The sequence below is a fragment of the Rutidosis leptorrhynchoides genome, chromosome 4, assembly GCF_046630445.1.
Source record: "Rutidosis leptorrhynchoides isolate AG116_Rl617_1_P2 chromosome 4, CSIRO_AGI_Rlap_v1, whole genome shotgun sequence".
NCBI lineage: Eukaryota > Viridiplantae > Streptophyta > Magnoliopsida > Asterales > Asteraceae > Rutidosis > Rutidosis leptorrhynchoides.
Genome location: NC_092336.1, coordinates 205175136 through 205199082, shown reverse-complemented (window position 1 = coordinate 205199082; position 23947 = coordinate 205175136). Strand labels below are relative to the sequence as shown.

Below are 23947 nucleotides of genomic sequence, written 5' to 3'. Positions count from 1 at the left end.
ATACAACATTATACTATACACTAACTAATTATGTACAAACACCCACCAACCACGTCCTGCCACGTCATCAATTTCACTGTTATACTTTATCAGTACTGTAGCAGTACTGTAGCATTTTTTTTTGTGGGCAAAATAGACTCAAATTTAATTTAATTTGCAATATACTAATTATGGACAAACAACCACCAATCACGCCCCGCCACGTCATCAATTTCACTGTTATACTGTAGCAGTAGTGTAGCATTTTTTTTTTTTTTTTTTTTTTTTTGGCAAAATAGACTCAAATTTGATTTGAAACATATTTCCGGAACCATGATACAATCCTCTCTTGATGGTACTCAACTACAAATGTCAATAAACAAACCGGGGTTTAAAAAAAGGTTAATGGTCGGTTAATTAAACTTTTTAAAAAATAGTTAATAATCGGTTAGTTGGCCGTTTTTAAAAAAAAGGTTAGCATCAGTTAATTGAACTTCGGTTAGTTGGTCGTTTTTAAAAAAAAGGTTAGCATCGGTTAATTGAACTTTTTAAAAAATGGTTAACGGTAAGTTAATTGAATGTTTATAAAAAGGTTAACGGTCGGTTGATTGAACATTTAAAAAATAATTGGATGTATTCGAAAGTGGTATACTAATACAACCCTATCGTAATATAAGCCTAAAAAAATATAGGTAAAAAGGGTTATATTTTTATTTTTCATCACCTTTTTCAATATACTACATATTATTTGATTTTTTATCTTTTAAAAAACCAACTAAAATTATATGGACCATAAGGTTTTGACAAATAAGTAATTTGTTTAGAAGCCTCAAAACTTAAGCATTGCAACCCAGACTGTAACATATATCAAGTTGTTTATGTATTTTTCATTTATATAGTAGAATATTACCAAAACAGTTGTCAGCCATTGCGTACTTGGAAAGAGTGGACAACGTTTTGATGACTTTCAGGCAGAAAACTGTCTAACGATATAGTAGCGTTAAAATGACACAAATCCGCCGCGAAGCGCGGACCACAAATCTAGTTATACAACCAATAATCAGCAACAACATAATAACAACTGACCATAACACAAATGCAACGATGGAAAAGAATAAGGTTAATAGAGTGAAGTGAAAAACATACATTAAAGTAAAGAGCAATAGGCAACTAAAGGAACCTTCAACAACTAAAAAGCACAGATCACAACATGAAAATAAAATATGAAGAGAAACACTAATCATATGACATAAATCGTTGTTAAAAACAATTAATTTCAGAAATTTACCTTAAAGTTAACATCAATCAGCAAACAAACGAACCTGTATTAATAAGAATTACAGCATGCGGATGAAACCCTAAGTGAGACAGTAACAATATAACATTATTGGTTTGGAAAAGGTAATTTATTTGCAAAAAAATTATGCAAATTATGTGAATTTGAAGAAAAGGTAGTAGGAAGCGTTAGTCTTTCAAGTAGAAACAAATTTAAAAAATAAAAAATTCTAGAACAAATCCACCGGGCTGGACTGCTTTTTTTAGGGAGGTCAGGGTCTTAAAAACATAATTTCGGTTCCTCAATCGCCGTTTAAAAAAAAAAAAAAGGAAGGACACGTGGTTTAAACATTTTGCAAAAGGACGCGTGGAACTTTGGGTATTAATTTAATAAAGAGTAAATCATAGTCCTTGTAATATATTCAATATATATTGTTAGTCCTTTTAATTATAATATTATACTGCTAGTCCCTATAGTTTGATAAATGCACGTCACTAGTCCAATAGCTAACGTTAATTTAATTGTTCTGTCTAATAAATACATGTGCTAAACAGATGATGGGCAGGTAATATTATTTAAAAAGCGTCGGAGTATATTAAAAGCCGTAGGAGATGTGTATCTACTCTCATCTCTATAATTTTTCTATCTCCTTTCTCTAAAGCTGTATTCTCGAGTTTTTTTTAGGAAAGAAAGTAGTAGAGTGGAAAGGGTTTTGAGAGGATAGTGTATGAGGTTTTTTCCCTCATTATAATCATCTCAATTTTGAGATGATTGGAGTGGAAAACAATTTACATCTATAAATAAATGACTATTACTCATATTTATTAACTCTATTGTAACTTTTTGACTTTCACGTTTTTTTTCCTCCTCCGATCTTGAGAGGTAACATACATAAAAATATTCATGGAAATTAATATATTTATATGATTTACTAATATTACTCCGTAATATATATGTTGACTGGTGTACATGTATACTCGTAGCATGTAGCATATACATGATATAGATGATGCTGCCACATGATATAGACGATGTTTTGCTTTGTAAATTAATTTAGTTGTGAATGTAAGAATCGAGTACATTGTTAAGCTTTCTTATATTGTATATATAAACACATATATGGAGTATATATTTGCATCATGTTGAATTCGTATAGTATATATTTAGTTGTGTTTGATTAGTGTATCTGCTCATGTTTTTAGTTTTTATTATTATTTTAAAATTGAAATTGAATTGAAATGCTATCAGCTTTACAATTAACGATAATTTATATTTTCTAGTATAAAAGTTATAGTTGAAATATCATATATAAATAAATAATTCAATCTTTTTTCTTTCAATTTCCTTCTAACTCAAAAATACACTTAATCTATTTCATACTACATTACTTTCCATCCTTATTATCTCCTTCCCTCTCCACCCCACTCTTTTCCACTTAAAAAAACTCGAGAACACAGCGTAAGACAAATTTAGAGTTTTTAAATTTAGATAATTTAGTAGGAGATGAGAGCAGATGCATATCTCCACAGATATTATATAACACCTACTAAATAACATATAAAACGAGATTATTAATAACACAAGACGAGCAAAATTTGTGCGCGTATTAGTATATAGCTATAACTATAACAACTTTAAAAGTTGTCGTTGGAAACAACTCATTATGGGAAAATTATGTCGTTCATAATACATATAAATTAAAAAATAATAAGTTGTTTCGCCTAATCATCACAAGATAAATTAGTGGTTGGAGTTCTGACATCTTTGCAAGATGTCTCGAGTTCGAATTTTGTGGTGAACAAAGAAGAGTTGGAAACATACAGAGAATATTCTTTACGGGTTGCATAAAGAGATGAAAATGGATCGGATATGGATCAAGTGATGTCATATCAATATCCAGAGCCATTCAATTTTTTTTTAAAATCCATATCCATATTCATTTAAATACATTTTATCAATTCATATTCATATCTGTTGGATTAAACGGGTAACGGATATACGTTTGATGTTAATAAAATATCCATATTACGAAATGAAATCATCAAAATACTTTTAACATATAAAAATCTAATGTAATTTAATAAACTTTATACACAAATGTGTAATCGTTGTCATCAATTAAGCAAAATATGTTACCGTTAGTTAGTAATATCACGTCAATTATTCAATGTGAAATGCTCATGTGTTTTATTAATAATAACAAATTCATATACGTATAACCATGGTAAATAATACAAGTTCATAAACCCATTTTCTCTAGCAAGTGACTAGCACTTTTAGACGTGTCGAAACGAGACAAGAATATTAAGGTCGTTTGTTAAACAAGTCTTCAACGGTCAATCTCAAACTGGTCATTATATTTGAAGTATACCAACGCCTAACAAAAATTCGAAGACAAACACCTCACTACAGGCGTTTGTGAGACGTTTGTCTTGTCATCTCATGGTGGTTTGGGATTGAAACACATCATTATCTCTAGGCTTACAACCCCTTATTCATCATTGTCATGTCATAGCCATGACCCGAAAAAAAACTTGTTTATCCATTTTACGTTACTGTCACGATTATGGTCTAACAAAGTGTCAAGGTACACTGACTCCTCTACTAATAATTATGTTTCTGGAAAATAAAATTCTCTTATCCCTACAACTGAATGGATACCATTTGCACATATCACCAATTTACACTGCACCAACAATCATACTACCATATAAATCTCCTCTGTTTTCTCATTAATATCTAGAAGGACACAACTTTACATTTCAATGGCAACTCTACAAACTATGGCTTTTTCATCACCACACATTGATGGGAAAATGGTCACAACGGGCAAACTACAAAGCGGAAACAAACCCGTTTGACAAGCATTTCCCGACCCGTATGAACCCGTGAGGAAACTAACAAATAAGGTATACCACAATCACCACAAATCAGCCCCAATTCTGTCCCAAATCAGCAAATACGAAATAACAAAGCACACACAATACACACGAGACTTTTTACGTGGAAAACCCCGCAAAATCGAGAGTAAAAACCACGGGACTCGTAAGCCACTTAAATTCCACTATCATCAACAAGGAGAGCAATACAATAATCCTTCTCTAGATCAACTAGAGGTATACAACATCATCATACTCTTGAACAACAATAATCAACAAGTATATGAAGAAATTAAAGACAAAAAAGTAATAACATCGCCCAAAATTCTGCTACTGTTTGACCTGCTGTAACTTGAGCTACAGACCTCTTTAGACGAATTCAACGGTTGAAAACCTTGGCACTGATGTCAGGAAGACACAGCCCAAATTTGATGAAGATCCAACGGTTAGATCTCCGGGGATCCTCTCTTTTCTGTCCTGCTGTCACTGTAGACGGAAATGGAGTTTTTTTCACTCTTTTTCTTGATCTCAATCTGATCTCTCTCTCTCTCGTATCAATTGAAGATAGCTGGACACAATTCAAAATAATGCCCTCAAATGTTTGACCAAGTCAACAAACCATTTGGGCCTAAATTGTTGGGCTTTAGACTTTGGGTTAAAGCTTCATCATATTGGAAACCCACTAATAAACCCAACAAATCTCCCCCTTTCCAATTATGAGGAAGAGTTCGCCATCCCGGCGATCGAGCAACATACCTTGAGCTTCTCACTTGCTAAAGCCTTTGTAAACATGTCGGAACCATTATCATCGGTGTGAAATTTATCAAGTTCAAACGAACCATCTTCAAGACGTTCTCTAATCCAATGATACCGCACATCTATATGTTTTGTCCGCTTATGATACATAGAATTTCTAGCCAAATGAATAACACTCTCATTATCACAAAGAACCACATATCGTGATTGCTTAAACCCAAGGTCTTGTAGAAATCTTTTCATCCACAGTAGTTCTTTGCACGCTTCTGTTGCTGCCATATACTCAGCCTCGGTTGTGGACAATGCAACACACTTTTGTAACCTTGATTGCCATGAAACTGCTCCCCCTGCGAAAGTCATCAAATATCCAGAAGTGGATTTCATGTTATCTTTGTTTCCTGCCATATTTGAGTCTGTATAACCAACAAGCATCGGCTTTCCATTTCCAAATGTGATACCCAGCTTTGAAGTACCTCGTAAGTATCTCATAATCCATTTAACTGCTTCCCAATGCTTCTTACCCGGATTTGACATAAACCTACTAACAACACCTACCGCATGAGCTATATCAGGCCTAGTACACACCATAGCATACATCAAGCTACCAACCGCTGAAGCATATGGAACTTTATCCATCTCCTCAACATCCTCCTTTGAAGTAGGGCAATCTCTATCTGTTATCTTAAAGTTGTTAGTAAGAGGAGAACTAACCACTTTAGCATTCTCCATGTTGAATCTACTAAGCACCTTTTCAATGTATTGCTCTTGTGATATATGTAACGTCTTAGCACCTCTATCTCTAAAAATCCAAATGCCAAGAATCTGTTTTGCTGGTCCTAAGTCTTTCATAGCAAAAGACTTGCTCAATTCTCGCTTCAACTGCGCAATTCTTTTCATATTTTTACCAACAATCAACATATCATCAACGTATAACAACAATATAATGAAATTATCATCACCAAACCTCTGAAAGAAAACACAATGATCTGAAGTTGTCTTTCGGTAGCCTTGCTTTCCTATAACCGACTCAAACTTCTTATACCACTGTCTCGGTGCTTGCTTCAACCCATATAGACTTTTCTGAAGTCTACAAACATAATTTTATTTACCTTTAACCCGAAAACCTTCAGGATGCATCATGTAGATTTCCTTATCCAAATCACCGTGAAGAAAAGCAGTCTTGACATCCATCTGTTCAACCTCAAGATCAAGACTAGCAGCTAACCCAAGAACCACTCGAATAGATCCCATCTTCACGACCGGAGAGAAAATCTCATCAAAATCAATACCTCTTTTCTGGCTAAATCCTTTAACAACTAACCTAGCTTTGTACCTTGGTTGTGAAGTAAGCTCATCAGTCTTCACTTTGAATACCCATTTGTTTCTCAAAGCTCTCTTGCCTTTAGGTAACTTCACCAGCTCATAAGTATTGTTCTCATGCAAAGAATTCATCTCATCTTGCATAGCTTCACCCCACTCTTTCTTATGCTCATCTTTCATTGCTTCTGAATAACATTCTGGCTCTCCCCCCATCAGTAACTAATACATACTCATCAGCAGAATATCTAACAGAAGGATGACGGTCTCGGGTAGACCGCCTAAGTGGGACAAATGGGGGCACATCTAGTACTGGAATCTTTACCTGCTCCGGAGCATCACCAACATCAGTACCATGGTCATCATTCTGAACATCATCTCCAACATGTTGTGGAGTAACTGAATCCAAATCAACAAGATCAGTACTAGGATGAGGAACTGAATCTGTCTTCTCAACATCTTTTAACATCTGATCTTCTGTAAAAACAACATCTCGACTTCGTACAAGTTTCTTCTGAACTGGATCATATAACCTGTACCCAAAATCATCTTCACCATAGCCGAGGAATACACATGGCTCAGTCTTCATATCAAGCTTTGACCTCTCATCTTTGGGAACATGAACAAAAGCTTTACATCCAAAAACTCATAAATGACGGTAAGAAACATCTTTGCCGCTCCAAACCCTGTTAGGAACATCAAAATGCAAAGGAACACAAGGGGTTAGATTAATAATATGAACTGCCGTATTTAAAGCCTCACCCCAAAAGGAATCGGACAACCCTGCATGTGAAAGCAAACATCTAACTCTCTCAACCAAAGTTCTGTTCATCCTCTCTGCTAAGCCATTCAACTGAGGTGTCTTTGGTGGAGTCTTTTGATGTCGAATACCATTCTCCTTACAATAAGCATCAAATCTGCCAATGTATTCACCGCCATTATCAGTCCGAATACACTTGAGTTTCTTCCCCGTTTGCCTTTCAACTAGTGTATGAAATTCCTTAAACTTTTCAAATACTTGATCCTTTGACTTTAAGGTATAAACCCACACCTTCCTGAAATGATCATCGATGAATGTAACAAAGTAGGAACATCCACTAAGTGTCCTAGTCTTCATAGGCCCACAAACATCCGAATGAACTAGATCAAGTATGTTCTCCATTCGAAAAGGAGAATGACTCTTAAACGCAACTCTGGTCTGTTTCCCTGCCAAACAGTGAGAACACTTACTCAAATTAATATCACTAACACCCGACAACACATTCTTCTTAAACAAGATAGACATCCCCTTTTCACTCATGTGGCCAAGTCTTTTATGCCACAACTCAGTAGAATCAACATTGTCCACTGCGTTAACAATGTTCTGGATGATCTTTGGACGCGTGATGTATAATCTTGAGTCTTTCTTGCCTCTTCCCACTATCATAGAACCAAGAGTTAGTTTCCAAATACCATTACCAAAACCGTTATAATAACCATCATCATCAAGAATGCCTGTTGAAATAACATCAAGTCTCATATCCGGAACATGTTTTACATTATGCAAAACTAACTCCATTCCCGTGTCAAATTTCAAACAAACATCTCCAATACCAACGATCTTTGATAACCCGGCATTACCCATCCTAGCAAATCCATAGTCACCTGGAGTGTAAGATGAGAAGTGATCTCTACAAATTGCAACATGACATGTAGCACCACTATCAACAATCCAACTCGTGTCATCATGAGTAAGATTGATCATATCATAATCAATACAAACAAAGAACTCATCTGTGATAGCGTTAACTTCAACCTTATCATCATCACCACCATCACTTTTCTTTTGTTTATTCTTGTCATATGCCTTTTTCTTCTCATTCTTAAACTTTGGACAATACCACTTTGTGTGCCCCTTTTCATGACAATTATAACACTCAACATTAGCAAATTTGCCTTTGCGTGAGCTGCTACGATGATTGCCTCTTTTACCCTGACCTCTACTATGACTTCTCCCCCGCGTTTCTGTGACCAAGATATCTGACTGTGAAGAGGAACCTTGTGACTTTCTTCTCATCTCTTCATTCAAAATACTACCCTTAGCCAATTCCATGGTGATAGTACCATTCGGTGCAGAGTTGGACAAAGATGTCCTAAAAGTCTCCCAAGAGTCCGGTAATGTACCAAGTAACCAGAGACCCTGAATCTCATCCTCAAACTTGATACCCATACCTGCAAGCTGATTTATAATGCCCTGATATGCATTTAGGTGATCTGTAATAGGAGTCCCATCATGGTACTTCAAAGCCATCATCTGCTTAATTAAGAACAACTTGTTATTCCCAGTCTTTCGTTCATATAACTGCTCAAGCTTTTTCCATAAGGCTTTAGCATCAGTCTCCCCAGTAATATGGTTCACTACATTATCATCAACCCACTGCCGAATATACCCACATACCTGTCTATGCAAAATTTTCCATTGAGCATCAGATTTTTCCTCAGGTTTATCCTTAGTAAAAACAGGCAAATAATAATCTTTCACATAAAGAAGATCCTCCATTTTACCTTTCCAAACATGATAATTTGAACCATTTAAACTAATCATCTTACTTGTATTAGCTTCCATCTTTCACACAAGTCAAATCAAATAACCTAGCTCTAGATACCAATTTGATGGGAAAATGGTCACAACGGGCAAACTACAAAGCAGAAACAAACCCGTTTGACAATCATTTCCCGACCCGTATGAACCCGTGAGGAAACTAACAAATAAGGTATACCACAATCACCACAAATCAGCCCCAATTCTGTCCCAAATCAGCAAATACGAAATAACAAAGCACACACAATACACACGAGACATTTTACGTGGAAAACCCCTCAAAATCGAGAGTAAAAACCACGGGACTCGTAAGCCACTTAAATTCCACTATCATCAACAAGGAGAGCAATACAATAATCCTTCTCTAGATCAACTAGAGGTATACAACATCATCATACTCTTGAACAACAATAATCAACAAGTATATGAAGAAATTAAAGACAAAAGAGTAATAACATCGCCCAAAATTCTGCTACTGTTCGACCTGCTGTAACTTGAGCTACAGACCTCTTTAGACGAATTCAACGGTTGAAAACCTTGGCACTGATGTCAGGAAGACACAGCCCAAATTTGATGAAGATCCAACGGTTAGATCTCCGGGGATCGTCTCTTTTCTGTCCTGCTGTCACTGTAGACGGAAATGGAGTTTTTTTCACTCTTTTTCTTGATCTCAATCTGATCTCTCTCTCTCTCTCTCTCGTATCAATTGAAGATAGCTGGACACAATTCAAAATAATGCCCTCAAATGTTTGACCAAGTCAACAAACCATTTGGGCCTAAATTGTTGGGCTTTAGACTTTGGGTTAAAGCTTCATCATATTGGAAACCCACTAATAAACCCAACACACATTTCTCATTCTTCTCAAAAACCAACTTGTTTTCTTTCAGGTACTTACTTTTTATTTATGAACCTTCTCAATGCTTCATCTTTTAGCACAAATATGTAGTAATTCAAATCCCCAGATCTTGAATATGTTGTGACATGAAGAATTTTATAATATGCTCTTAATATATTTATACAACAACAACAACAAAACCCAATACCACATAAGTGGTGTATGGGGGAGGTGAGATGTAGACAATCCTTCCCCTATCCAAGAATAAAGACAAGTCATTTCTTCACCCAAAGTGAAAACACTCTCAAAAGTAGAGAAAGTCATCCCTATCTCTATTCGACGGATAGAGAGATTGCTTCCGAGTGGACCTCCGGCCAATAAGTAGGAAAAAAGTTTTTTAAAAAAAAAAAAAAAATTAAGACGCCATGAAAATGGTAAAATCAAATTTCCATGGGTTTTAAATCCTGCCTGAAATATAATAATATATTTATACTTATTATTTATTATTGTAATGATAATGTAAAAATGATCCAGTTTTCATTGTATTTGTAGCATAGTTTTAAACAATCAAAAACTAGTGTCACTGCTATGAGCCATAGATTGTTACTTACATTCTAAAGGATCACATTACATTATACATTATACATACAAATAATAAAAGGACTGTTTTTAATAGAAAAGCAAAAAGAGAGTAACTTTCACCTTTTTGTTATCTTTTTTTGATGAAAAGAAGATTTTTTTTTATTATTTTTTTATTTTTTATTTTTTTATGTATTTTGTCACTACTTTCTTCTGAAACATGTAAAATGGAAGTTAATGCTAGAACTTAAATCTCTATTTGAAATGTAGACAATGTGTATATATGTGTGAACTGCAAGTATATGTTATGTTGACCTTATATTAGTAGAGTATTTGATGTTATGTTCATTGTTGGTTACTATGTATGATATCAGGAATTGTTAGTCACAATTCACGTTCCACATTCGTTGGTCAAGCAATAACCATTACAATCTCGCATCAAACTCATAGGCAGCTAAAAACGTCCCACGCGTTTTCACTAACTATACAAATGGTAAAACCATCAATTCAGTTCATACCAGGTAGAGATGAACAAACAATACCAGATGTCAAACTAACAAAATCAAGAGATGGGACCAACGGTATGGCGATTTTCAAGTTTGATGAACCATCAGTCTTTGATTCATCTGGTGAAGTTGGAGACATTACTGGATTTTTCATGATTGATGAAGAAGGGACTCTGCAATCAGTTGATGTTAGTGCGAAATTCGTTAATGGAAGACCTGCAGGGATCGAAGCTAAGTATGTGATGCGTACTCCACGAGATTGGGACAGGTTTATGAGGTTTATGGAGCGATACGCTAATGTCAATGGCTTGCAGTTCGTCAAAAGTTAAAAAGACAATGTATATATTACTTCGTTTTCGTTCAATCTTGATGCGAACATTGTCTTCTTGTTTACTGTCATTAGGTTATTCGAAATGTGACATACATGATATATCATTTTAGTTGGATAGGTAAACCTAATGTGGTTTGTGTGTATGATTCAACACAGATTTTTGTTTCATTCAGCACCATTTGTCATTTAGAAGTTGCAAACAAACGCACTGAATTTTAACTATTCAGTATTCAGCGTTGAATCATTCCATCAAGATTCCATTAAGAGGTAATCAGGCAAACATTTAACCCCTTGTAGATGTTAAATTGAGTATATTGGCATCTTCAAGAACAACATGAGTGGAATGAAATAAAACATTCTTTATATTAAATCTATGAGTCTTTATCAAATGATAAAGAATACAAATTTCAATGAAATACAAACATCATTAGTTCTAAGCTCCTACATTTAATTATGAGTTGTGACTAAAACAGGACTTCTGATCTTGATTTTGTTATCCTTAAAGTTCATCCAAGTCAACTGTCCTTCAGCAAACGTAGACCGTTTAGACCCTGCCGATTTTCTCAAAATGAACCAAACTCGATAACTCAAACTCTGATTCGACCTTGAAAACGATAGCTTTCTTGGTCTGACCCGCACTTTAACACCTTCCGGTGCAACCACTTTAACCACGTAAACAGACTTAGGCTCACCCACATTCGTCACACGCCTTTTGATCATCTTACTACTCATTCCGGGCTTAAATATCACCGAAATCGAAGGGTAATTCAAGCCGAACCCCCTGTTCTTACTCATCAAATCGTGACAACTCACGTTCCTATGAGTAATAATAAAGATCTCCGATTTTGTGTACCCGAGTGTACACAAATGAATGATGTATTCGTTTGGAGTAATGTCGTAAATCAAACCAGGTTCTATAGCTTTTTCGGGGTTTACTTGTCCTGCTCCCATAGCTAAAATCCCGGCCCGTTTATTTCCATCTATAATTGGCTTCCCATAATGGTCTGTTATATCTGCAGTAGTCATAAGAGCCGATTTTATAGCTGCGGGGCTCCATTTTGGATGAGCAGACCGGATCAAAGCGGTTAGCCCGCCCACATGAGGACACGACATAGAAGTTCCGGACATGACCGTGAAATTGACTCTTCTAGAATCTTCCGGAAGGGCCGAAGGCCCTAAGTTCTGCGGCCAAGCGGCTACTATGTTAACACCGGGCGCTATCATATCTGGTTTAGGTATCACGGGGTCCATGAAACTGGGCCCGCGTGATGAAAACTGAGCCACTGATGGTCCTCTAGAGTTTCCTATTACAGTTCCACCGAATATTATGCGGCCCGTGGGTCGCATAGTAGAGTTGATGTAACTTTTTAGTTGAACCGCTTCTGAGTACCCGATCAATGTGGCGGGTAAAACATGTGCATCGATCGAGTCTTCTTCCATGTTTATCTCCGTGTTGGCTAGGATCATGGCGGCCCCACCGGACTCTTTAACGATTTGTCCTTTTTCGGCCCGCCCGTTAATACCCCGATCGCAAACCACCATTTTTCCTTGTACTTTTTTTCTTGGTAGAGAGCCCTTGAAGCAATAATTGCTTCCTCGTTCTCCACCGGATAAATAAACGATTTCCAGCTGTTTTTCGATATCGTGGTGGAAGTTCCCGGGGAACATAGATTCCCCGTAAAGAATCTTTCCATTCCCGATACGAACAACAGCTGGAAACCTCCGGTCAAGTGTGCTGGCACCAACGGTTGTGACCCATGGTGCCACATTGGCAACCGAGTTTTCTATGGGCCCGTTGTTGCCAGCAGCACATATGACCGATATCTTATGTTCCATAGCCCGATAACTACCAATCGCAATGCTATCGTCATAAAGTGGAATTGGGAACCCACCAAGCGATAACGAAAGAACGTCAACACCGTCTCGAATCGCAGCATCCATTCCCGCTAAAATATCAGAACTATAACAACCACTGAACCAACAAACTTTATATATAGCAATATGGGCTCCTGGTGCCATACCTCTAGCTTCCCCTGCACCATTACCAAGCACACTCGCCATCGCAACGGTGGACCCCGCTGCAGTTGACGCCGTGTGGGTCCCATGTCCGTGTGAGTCACGAGGCGACAGATACTCTGACATTTCATTTTCGGTTGGAGACACCGAAGCGATACGATGACCTTTGCTGAAAAACCGGGCACCAATCAACTTTTTATTACAATTCGAAGAATTAAAATTCTCACCTTGTTGACAAACCCCTCTCCATTTCTTTGGTACACGTGGCATATCTTGATCATCAAAACTCGGGCTTTCGGGCCAAACACCCGTGTCAAGTACTCCAATGATCGACCCACGACCAAACCCTGACTTAACCCAAGCACCACCTTCAGCATTCGGGCTTAACCCCAAGAACTTGTAAGAATAAGTCGTATGTAGTTTATGGACCCGGTCTAGTCTTATAGCCACAACGTGTTTCATTTTACGTATCAACTCTATTTCGGGCTCAGAGAGTTGAGCCGAGAAGCCCTCCATGGCTGACCTGTATGAGTACAGTAGACGTGCATCAGGGTCGTTTACGATCGTTTCAAGAAACGAGAGGTGCCAATGGAGCTTGGAAGCGAAAATCAAGCCCGGCATTGATTCGGGGTGGAGTTGAATAATGTAGGTTTTGAGGGGTTCATGGGCTAAAGTTTGGGTTGGAAAAAAACATATAAGTATGAAAATGTTGGTACAAACAAGGATGTTTTTGAGTGGCATTGTAATTGTAATATTGTAATGTAGTACTATGTATGAAGAAAATGTGTAAAGAAGTTGTGCATGAATGGAATATTTATGTAAGTGTATTTAAAGGGTTGAAAAAATGAAAAGGGATTCAAATGGTCTGATCAAGAGTCTGAGTGAAAAATGATAAAACTCGTGAAAATTAAGGGCTCTTCATCACGAGTATCTTTTGTTATTGTGTAGAGAGAGGTATTATTCTGTTTGTGGGGTTTGGGCTTTTTCAAGGGAGCTTGGTTTTCACGGATGTTTTTTGTTTGGGTTTATTACAGTTTTGTATCTAAATCTGGGTAAAGTTTGAGGTTATTTTAGTCATTTTACGGACTCTTTTTATTGTGTTGCTTCTTTATTATACCAATCCAAAACATTGAGGTTGGGTTTAGGCCGTATATAAATGTCTTTTAATGAAATACGAGTAATGCAGTTAAAAATTCAAAAATTAGACAATTCGAGTTCTCTGGCTCTTAAGTGACTGACTCTTGAATAACTTTAATTCTTAGAAGTTGTGTATCGACTCTTACGAGCTGTTTATTGACTATATCGAGTTGTTTCTCGAAGTTAATTGTTTAATCTTCCGAGATGTGTGACTATTATAAGTTGTGTGAATCTTACGAGCCATGAAATATAAACTTTTAGTGTAATATAATCTAAAAAAAGTCATACGGGGAAATTAAAAGAATGACTATAATCTATTTTGTATTTGATTGTTTATGTTGACTACCGGTTAACAATTTAACTATCAAATCTCACAACGTTTATTTCTCTTAGCACCCTTACGAGCCGCCGAGTTAAAAGTTAAAATTTCGAACCACCATATAAAATGTGTCTAAACGAATCATATACATTGTTTGTTTTTGGCTGGGTTGTTATACTCGTTAACTTGAAAACTTCTGTAAGATTATACAAAATTGTGAATTTTTAAAAGGCAAAACTATAAGTAGATTCGGAGTTTAAGGAGACTTGTCTGGGAATATTGGTGAATGAAAATAGTAGAGTAGGAGTACATTTATGGAACAAAGGGCTCCATCATTAATTTTTATACATATGACTGCATTTATTTCTTATCTGCGCTCCAAACCCTTTTTGTTTTGGCCATTTTTTTAAGCAAAGAATCAAGAATCAAGAAATATGGAAGGATTCAATTCATAAAATGATGAACTGAGAATGAAAAACAAGACAATGATAACAGGTCCCTTACAAAAGCAAAACAACCAATCCAAAATAAAAAATAAAAAAATAAAATACAATAGACAAAAACCAAATATTTATATTTATAAAAATATCATATTAAGTTAGATTTCTTTTTTGGTTCCGAGTTTGAAAAATTAAAAGCCAGAAACCTAATATTAGTTTCGTTTTTTTTTATTATCCGAAAACTGTTTTCTAAATTCAGGTTGATTTTAACTGGTTTGAATTCAATTCGGTATTTATATCTATATATCTAAAAGAAAGAGGTCAAGTGAATGGGGAAGTTTAGAAACTTCACAAACTTACCCTAAACTTTTTATTTTGTATAATTCAACCACACCATATATAATAGTAAATTTCATAATTTTTATAATTTTACCACAAACTTCTTACATTTTATAATTTAACCATAAAACTTCTCATTCATTATAAATAGTCCACACAATTTTTACTATATAACAACTATTCATTATCATTATCATTATCATTATTACTACTTAATCAATCACATAGTTTTCCACTTTATTATTGTTTAACTCTTTTTCTTATAATAAATAAACTACGTAACTCATTTTTTAATAATTGTTTTATTGTTATTATATTATATATATATATATATATATATATATATATATATATATATATATATATATATATATATATATATATATATATATAGTGGTAGGATCAAGGAGGAAGTGACCAATCGGGAGGAAGCGGGAGGAAGCAAAACTTTTTTTTTTTCGTTTTTTGAAAAAACTTTGTTCACGAACATTATAGATTGGATGAAAATATGAACATTTAATAAAGACACTTTGCGATAAAAGTTTTTATTTTGGCGGAAAAACGCTCAAAGAAGTAATATATAACAATTATCGTGTTTTTCGAGCGTATGTTGAGGTTTTAGATATTAGGGTTTATAGGGTTTAGAAATTTAGGGTTGAGGGTTTAGATTTAGGATTTAGATTGAGTTTTTAACACGAACGGTTTTGGGTTTAGGGACTAAACCCAAAACCCAAAACCCAAAACCCTAAACTCTAAATCGGGCTAAATTTTACTTCACAAAACATGGAAGAAAAAAAAAACGTTAACATTCTTCACGATCAATATTATTTTGAATGTTATTTTTGTCGATCGTTTTCCCGCCTAAATAATAACAATCATCACGAAGTGTCTTTTCTAAATGTTCATATTTTCGTGTGATCTTGATGCCTGAAAAAAAATTTCCAAAAAAAACGAAAAAAAATAAAAATTTTGCTTCCCCCGATTGGTTACTTCCCCATTGATCCTATATATATATATATATATATATATATATATCGAGAGGATCCAGTGAGAACTTTTTAGTGTGAGAACTCCAGAAACTCCAAATACACTCAAAATACACTGAAATTCGAACAAAAAGGGACACGGACGAGCAAAAACAAGTGTAGTCGAGCAAAAATACACGCGGGCGAACAAAAAAACATAGGTGGGCGAGCAAAAACACAGGGAGTCGAGCAAAAAACACGCGGGCGAGAAAAAAAAACAGGCGGGCGAGCAAAACAAAGGGTGAGTCGAGCAAAAAAGTGTGGCGGCCGAACAATTTTGGGGTTGTTCGAATTTCCTTTTTTGTTCGGTTCTACAAAAAATTGTTCGGTTCTACAAAATTGTTGAACCAAAATTTGTTCGATTTACTCTTTTTGTTCGACCAGAAAGTAGATGACTTTCTGTTCGCCCGAATGACTTTTTGTTCGCCCGCCATAATTTTTTTGTTCGACCAGATGAGTTTTTGTTCGCCCGCCATATTTTTTTTGCTCGACCAGATGAGTTTTTGTTCGCCCGCCATATTTTTTTGCTAGAATTTCGAGTTCTCACGGTTCTCAGGTTAAAAAAGTTCTCATTTGATCCCTCTAATATATATACATATATATATATATATATATATATATATATATATATATATATATATATATATATATATATGGTCATAATCAAGAGGGAAGCACTTTTTTGGGGGAAGTAAATTTTTTTCGTTTTTTTCGAATTTTTTTTTCAGACAACAAGTTAAGGTGAAAATATGATCATTTAAAAAAGAAATTTTGTGATGAATGTTATTATTTTGGCGGTAAAACGCTCGGAAAAAAAAATGAAAACATTCAATGCATTGAATGTTTTGTTTCTGAGTTTATTTGCATCGTTTTGTTTTCATCTTGTGTGAAGTGTTTTTTCGAAATTTAGTCCGATTTAGAGTTTAGGGTTTAGTCCCTAAACCCAAATCCCAAAACTCTAAACCTTTAACCCTAAACCATTCGTGTTAAAATATTCAATGTAAACCCTAATTTCTAAACTCTAAACCCTAATTTCTTAACCCAAAACCCTAATAGCTAAGCCCTAATTTTTAATCCCCTAATTTCTAACCCCTTAAAAAAAATCGGAATCAAAACATTCAATGCATTGAATGTTTTCATTTTTTTCTTCGAACGTTTTACCGCCAAAATAATAACATTCATCACAAAGTGTCTTTTTTAAATGTTCATATTTTCATGTGAGCTTGATGCCTAAAAAAAAATTCGCAAAAAAATGAAAAGAAATTACCTCCCCCAAAAAAGTGTTTCCCTCTTGATTATATATATATATATATATATATAGACACACACACACACACACACACACACACACACACACACACATATATATATATATATATATATATATATATATAGTTTTTCCTAGTTTATTAAATAGTTTGTAATAATCGTTGATGTACGTCTCACTTTATTGATTGAGCATTCAAATCTTTTCTCTCGACAAGACGAAAAGTAAAACAAAAAATGATGACTTTCACGCTTATTACAAATCAATCACATAACTATTTTTGGCCCTTCCTCGACAAAACGAAAAATAAAAAAATGATAAATAATTACTTTCTCAATAATTAGCTATGTAATTAATGTTATCAAGGGCGAAGAACCGGCGCAAAGCCAGGTCGCCCAACTAGTTTGAACTAAACGGTTTCAAACCAGGACACCCGTTGACACATCGTCATATGTCCAATTTTTTTTTTTTGATATATATTATTTAGTTGTAATCACGTGAATCCAACAATTTGCTTGAAATTAAAGAGACCAATCAGAGCGCGACAATCACATGTGATTGTGGAAAAAAATTATTTTTTAATTTTTTTCAATTTTTTTTTCGAAATTTGTTTTTTTTCAATTTTTTTTTCTTTTCAAATTTTTTATTATTTTTTTTGTTTAAATTTAGCCCGATTTAAAGTTTAGGGTTTTGGGTTTAGTCACGAACGGTATAACAATAAGTACTGATTCAACTAGCGCGAACGTGGGGAACGAATGCTTGAATGTGAACAAATAGCTGACTCTTGCAAGTTTGTGGCCAACGATCACCCTTTAAGTTATACGCTTGATAACGAACTAAAGGGCTCGAAGCTATAGAAGCTCTACAAATAGCAGTTCTTATGAATTTATAGCACAGTTCTTTAAGCTAGGTAAAGTAACCCAAAACTCTAAACCCTAAACTCTAAATCCGTTCGTGTTAAAAACTCAATCTAAACCCTAAACCCTAATTGCTAAACCCTAAACCCTAATTGCTAAACCCTAGATGTAGTTTATGGTTAAGAAAGTCAATCACATGTGATGGAGTAGTTTTGACTATATGTAAGAACAAGTAATTGTCGCGCTCTCATTGGTCCCTTGGATTTCATTGGTCCCTTGGATTTCAAGCAAATTGTTGAATTCATTTGAATATACCACATATATTATTACATTGGATATTTTCTAGAATAAGCTATGATAGAAATGGTTCTGTCTTGGTTTAATCTTAATTCAGTCTTGCAGTTTTGGAAGTCATTGTCCCAAAATAAATGAATTATTCCCTCCGTCTCAATTTAATAGTTCATATTTGACTTTAAGTCTTTTTTACCGACTTTAACTTAAATTATCTTTGTTTGTGTTTAGTTCATATTTGACTTTAAGTCTTTTTTACCAACTTTAACTTAAATTATCTTTGTTTGTGTTATATACGAGTATAACTTAATGAAATTTATAATAGTGAAAACACGTTTAAAGCCCAATATATTCATATAAATTTTATCAAATAATACATAACACAAACAAAGATATTTTAAGTCAAAGTTGGCAAAGAAAAACTTGAAGTCAAATGAACTAGTATTAAATTGAGATGGAATAAATTTAAAATCGGTAACCAATGACCCAATCCACCGAGGGTTCTAATTCAAGGATCTAAAAGCCGGTAAGTAAAAAGATCAAGTCCATAAAGAACATGTATGTTATTCTCAAGTTAGAGAAACCAAATTAAACTCACTTGTTTCTTTCTAAATAAACCACAATAAAAGGAATTTCAGAATTATACAAATCATGCAATGGTTTCAAGTAAAGACTTCATATCTTTTTATTCATCTCTAGTTTGTCTTGGAGAAAACAAATGCACCTGGCTACCTGATTATCAGATGCCACAATGATTAGTCCCGAAAACTTGATTTACCGTTTACTTCTTTCGTCCCATGAGAACGGTGACTTAATTTCAATGAATTAGGTGATGTAAAGATGGCATTTTCAATACAATTACGTTAAAATGTAAATCTCCAATGGGTAAAAATAGTGTATTTCAAATGTGTTTTAGAAATCAAAAGTCACCATATGAGTATTCAAATGCTCAAAACTTCCTACATCACCTTTTTAAAAGCAATAACACTGATTAGATCATTATCATACATGTTTAGTTTCGTAATCATATTTAAGACGAGTAATATAGAATACACTGACAGAAGTGTCAGTGAGTCAACCCAACTTGATAGACCCAACTTGTAAAATTACCCGTCTTGCCTATCTGCCTTGTTTCTCAACAAGCCCAACCCGCTCACGTTGCCACTTTAACTAATCGTCATATCTCAGAATACTGATGTGGGTCCAAAATCTCCTCTTTGTTTGAAGTGTATACAAAACACTAGTCAAACATCTATAACTTAGATGATCTTATCGGTTGGGTCAACATTTGTCTTAAATGATCTAAACTAAAACACGTGTAAGATCAAACATTATTACTTTCATGGGACCAAGGAAGTACATCAGATCGTCATGTAAGAAAACCACAAATAAGGAAAGAAATGGATGGGTGGGACATACCTGTATTAGAAGCTACCAGTTCGATCATGTACCAAGTTTCATCAATTTAAAGATCCGAAAAACTCAAGGATAAGACTCTGGATTCGCTCTTTCACTGACGGTCGAACCATAATTGGGACCACCCTTGCGATACTGGATAAGGAACTCAATAGGATATCCCTTCACCTTATGTGGCACTATGCCAAGATCATTGAATGTAAGAGCTGCAGAATTTTCAAATTATATTCATTGATCTGAAGGTTGTATAACATAAGGAAATTAATGTAAAATATAGTACTATTTAAATGGTTGGTCGTCAAATTTGAAAAACTAACCATCTTCTGAAACGAGTTTATCTGAGGAAAGAGCATTAATCATATCTAGATTGAATATACTCGGTGAGGGTAACGGGAACGGAACCTTATTCAGCAATATGTCTCGAGGTGTTGAGATTGCCTGAAAATAGAAATGTTGGTATAATATAGTTACAAAACTCAATAATAATGAAAATAGATCAAGTAAAGCAAATAGGATGTTGAATACACTATACACACAGTTGCCAGTTTGGTCAACTTTCAACCCTTTTCAACCATTGACTAGTTTTCTTTTTAGCTGAGTTTTTTCTTTAATTTTTCGCATGTGACCCCTTAGAGATCAAACATTACCCAACTCGACACATTTATAAGTAGATGGGTCGAAATTGCCACCTACTGTAGATTCACAATCACGGGAGATAAGTGTTATAACAACTCAATGACTGTCATTTGAATTTGAATACCTTAGCAATAGGGAGAGGAACATTAATGTAATGAGGCCATTCTCGAATCACTTCGTACATAATTTCAGCCTGCGAAAAAAGATGAAGGAAAGGTTTATACAGAAATAAGAAACTTAACCCAAAGAAGACAAGAAAGAAATGCCTGACAAGAAATCATAGAACGATAAAGAGCTAAAAATCACCAATTCATGAAGGGTATAAATATCTGGCCCACCAAGTTCATAAAGTTTCCCCATGCTGCTACCATCATCTTTCAAGGCCGCAACAACTGCTGAAGCCACATCAGCAACATACACAGGTTGAATCCTGTATAAAACACACGTATATGTGTAACAAATATGTTCAGAAAACTATCACATTTTCATTAAATTAAAGTTAAGGAAAGAACATTAATTCATACTTGGTAGATCCACCGTTAACAAGGGGAAGAAAGTTATATTTTCTAGCAAAATGAGCCCATGGGTTCAAAATCCGATCTTCTGTACCAAGCATCACTGCAGGTCTCAATATTGTGGCCTGAAAACATGCAAAACGTTTATCGCCTCATATATTACTGCTAAAAGATGATATGTACGTGTTTGTATAACATTTTTATAGCGCAAATCGAATTGTGAATGACCTCAGGCAATTCACGTAAGATGGATTCCTCAGCAGCAGCTTTAGCTTGAAGCATTCTAGATGGAGATGATTTAGAGGCTCCTAAACAAGAAAGCTGTATAAATCTCATTATTCCACCATGTTCTTTCGAAAGCTGCATATGACATACATGCAATTTAGAGGACAAGAGAGCCACATTAAAGCTGCATATGACATACATGCAAGAAAGTTGTATAACTCTCATTATTCTGATTAGTCAATATGATAGATTCATAATCAAATCACAGATCTAAATACCCCTACAACAGATAAAAAAGATGCACATACTTGCCTTTGCAAGTTGTTCAGCCATATGATGGTTCACTTCCTCAAAACTATAATTTCTTGTGTCATATTCCCTTCCTGCAAAACCCCATTACCATATCAAACAAGCTTCACCACTATCTATATAAGAAATCTCAACCAAACAAAGGTATTAAACATATACCTATGAGATTGATCACAACATTTGCCTTCGCCATGACTGCCTTAATTGAGTTTTCATCTCTTGGATTATATTTCATGGGAACAATCTGAATGAATTAAAAGATAACGTCTGGTGTAAGCAAGCCATGACATATTCTAGACCAAACCCATTAAATAAAAACAAACCTTGAAGGATCCAAGTTACCTGCCCCAAATCACCCATCAGTTTCAGATGGCGAGGTGAATCCTCAGAACCTCTAAAAGGTACCAATACTTGTGACCCCATTTTAGCTGCAATAAATACAAAATATTCATGATCATTATATATCACAAAACAAAACGTAACTCATTTTACGGCTTGCCCCCATCAATAAGAAATAAGAACTTTCATTTTAGAATAAATTGTTAAACGTGATATAAAAGAGAAAGATCTGCAAAAATACTTTCTCTAAATTTAGATTTTTAATTAATTTTTTAAAACAGCGCAGATATTCATATAGTATCCCACTCACCAAGCTCTTGCACCAGATAACGCCCGAGAAAACCAGTAGCTCCGAACACAGTAGCAACTATGCCACTGCAGATCATGAATCAAGAATACACCACAATTGCATTAGCATAATAATTTGGTAACTAACTTACCGTTATAAGTCCCAAGTGTAAGATACAGACCAACTAAAGATAATGAAACCACATTTTACATAAGTATAGACTACAGCAAAGATATAAATGTATAATAGATTAATCCTTGCAACTAAATATATGGTCTTCATAAATGTTTCACACTCGATGTTTAGCTTTCTATCACTTTAACATATTGAAGATTGTTGCCTCACAATACCAGTTCTGTAAACAAGTAAAATTCTGAATGCTAAGCAACTAAAATCTAGACTGCCTACAAACTATAATAACTGGTAGTGGACTACAAAAATGTGTAGATTTTACCCGCATCGTGTCCGATAGAAAGAAAAAAAATACACATTAACATTAACATGAACATCAAACGAACTACGTTTAAGCTTCCAATACGATGAAAAGACTCAACATACAACAGATGCTAACCATGACACACTATAACAAACATTTCTAACTTGCAAATGCAAATCATTAACAAAAATGCACAAAAAAAAGGTCATAAAATTCATACTATATAAGCACTTATACAGCTAATGAACCAAATCTAGGTGCTAATCGGAACACAATAACTAACAACTTAACAAAAAATGATTACCTACCTAACAGATGATCTACCACCAGTACCCTTACGAACCAAATGTCCAACACCTTTAGGTGTGAGTGTGGAAGCATAACGCCGATCATAATCACCGTAATCTGCATTTCATTACCTCAATTTAAGTAAAAATGCTGTATGAAACCCTAGAAATGAATATATAGATTATAGAGATAGAATATAGATTACGGTGATCGGAGAGAGATCTAAGAGAGTAAATCGCGGCTCGAGAACTGGAGGAATCACGAGCTAATCTTCTCGAAATAGCCTGCATCTTTATTAATTAAGAGATACAAACGGGGATGGATTTTGTTATGCGATGAAAATGCCCGGAGGTCTTTTCTAACTTGCGCCTGTGCAAAGCAAGAGAGATTAACATTAACATTAATTAATTAATTAACACTTTGAAAGTAAAAGCTTTTATCCGTCCAATACAGAAATTGACGACTTTTTTTTTTTTTTTTTCTTTTTTTTTTTGACAAAAATAACAGAAAACTTTATTAATAACCAAGAAAACATACAAAGACACAACACGAACCAACTAGACCGGCATCTAAACGCAACAACACTAAACAACCCGAAACCAAAACTCGCGAAACAAAAACCGTACAAATCCAAACGGAAAAAAAGATGGCAAGAAATCAGACCACCCGACCCGATTCCAAACCCTCTAGATTTCAAACGGAAACGACAAACAACATACATACATACCAATAAACAAACAAGACCCGACACCTAAAAAACAAA

At 34.8% G+C, this 23947-nt stretch overlaps 3 protein-coding genes across 3 annotated transcripts; 1 reads left to right on the top strand and 2 right to left on the bottom strand.

Annotated features, from left to right (window-relative positions):
* Positions 1–3955: 3955 nt before the first annotated feature.
* Positions 3956–11212, top strand: LOC139843952 (photosystem II reaction center Psb28 protein-like). Its single transcript, XM_071834137.1, has 3 exons — positions 3956–4062; positions 9640–9676; positions 10578–11212. The coding sequence occupies exons 1-3, from the start codon at positions 4021–4023 to the stop codon at positions 11036–11038; spliced, it is 540 nt and encodes a 179-aa protein (XP_071690238.1). The 5' UTR covers positions 3956–4020; the 3' UTR covers positions 11039–11212.
* A 234-nt stretch (positions 11213–11446) lies between these two features.
* LOC139841367 (subtilisin-like protease SBT1.2) lies at positions 11447–13797 on the bottom strand. The gene has a single exon (XM_071831588.1). The coding sequence runs from the start codon at positions 13795–13797 to the stop codon at positions 11488–11490; it is 2310 nt and encodes a 769-aa protein (XP_071687689.1). The 3' UTR covers positions 11447–11487.
* A 5416-nt stretch (positions 13798–19213) lies between these two features.
* On the bottom strand, positions 19214–23549 carry LOC139843251 (NADH dehydrogenase [ubiquinone] 1 alpha subcomplex subunit 9, mitochondrial-like). The gene is made up of 13 exons (XM_071833320.1): positions 23390–23549; positions 23205–23301; positions 22482–22546; positions 22175–22260; positions 21992–22076; positions 21836–21906; positions 21527–21658; positions 21308–21423; positions 21090–21213; positions 20908–20976; positions 20465–20585; positions 20151–20353; positions 19214–19463 (listed from the first exon to the last, which is right to left on the bottom strand). The coding sequence occupies exons 1-12, from the start codon at positions 23472–23474 to the stop codon at positions 20214–20216; spliced, it is 1191 nt and encodes a 396-aa protein (XP_071689421.1). The 5' UTR covers positions 23475–23549; the 3' UTR covers positions 19214–19463; positions 20151–20213.
* Positions 23550–23947: the final 398 nt, after the last annotated feature.

What these genes read in the sequence shown, in the direction of transcription:
- LOC139843952 (XM_071834137.1), top strand. Translation starts at nt 4,021, where the DNA reads ATGGCAACTCTACAAACTATGGCTTTTTCATCACCACACATT. An exon ending in CTTTTTCATCACCACACATT is followed by an intron (nt 4,063 to 9,639) that starts GATGGGAAAATG and finishes CCAACACACATT; the next exon opens with TCTCATTCTTCTCAAAAACC. An exon ending in ACCAACTTGTTTTCTTTCAG is followed by an intron (nt 9,677 to 10,577) that starts GTACTTACTTTT and finishes GTATGATATCAG; the next exon opens with GAATTGTTAGTCACAATTCA.
- LOC139843251 (XM_071833320.1), bottom strand. Translation starts at nt 23,474, where the DNA reads ATGCAGGCTATTTCGAGAAGATTAGCTCGTGATTCCTCCAGTTCTCGA. An exon ending in TGATGGGTGATTTGGGGCAG is followed by an intron (nt 22,077 to 22,174) that starts GTAACTTGGATC and finishes TAATTCATTCAG; the next exon opens with ATTGTTCCCATGAAATATAA. An exon ending in TGGCTGAACAACTTGCAAAG is followed by an intron (nt 21,659 to 21,835) that starts GCAAGTATGTGC and finishes TGTCATATGCAG; the next exon opens with CTTTCGAAAGAACATGGTGG.
- LOC139841367 (XM_071831588.1), bottom strand. Translation starts at nt 13,797, where the DNA reads ATGCCACTCAAAAACATCCTTGTTTGTACCAACATTTTCATACTTATA.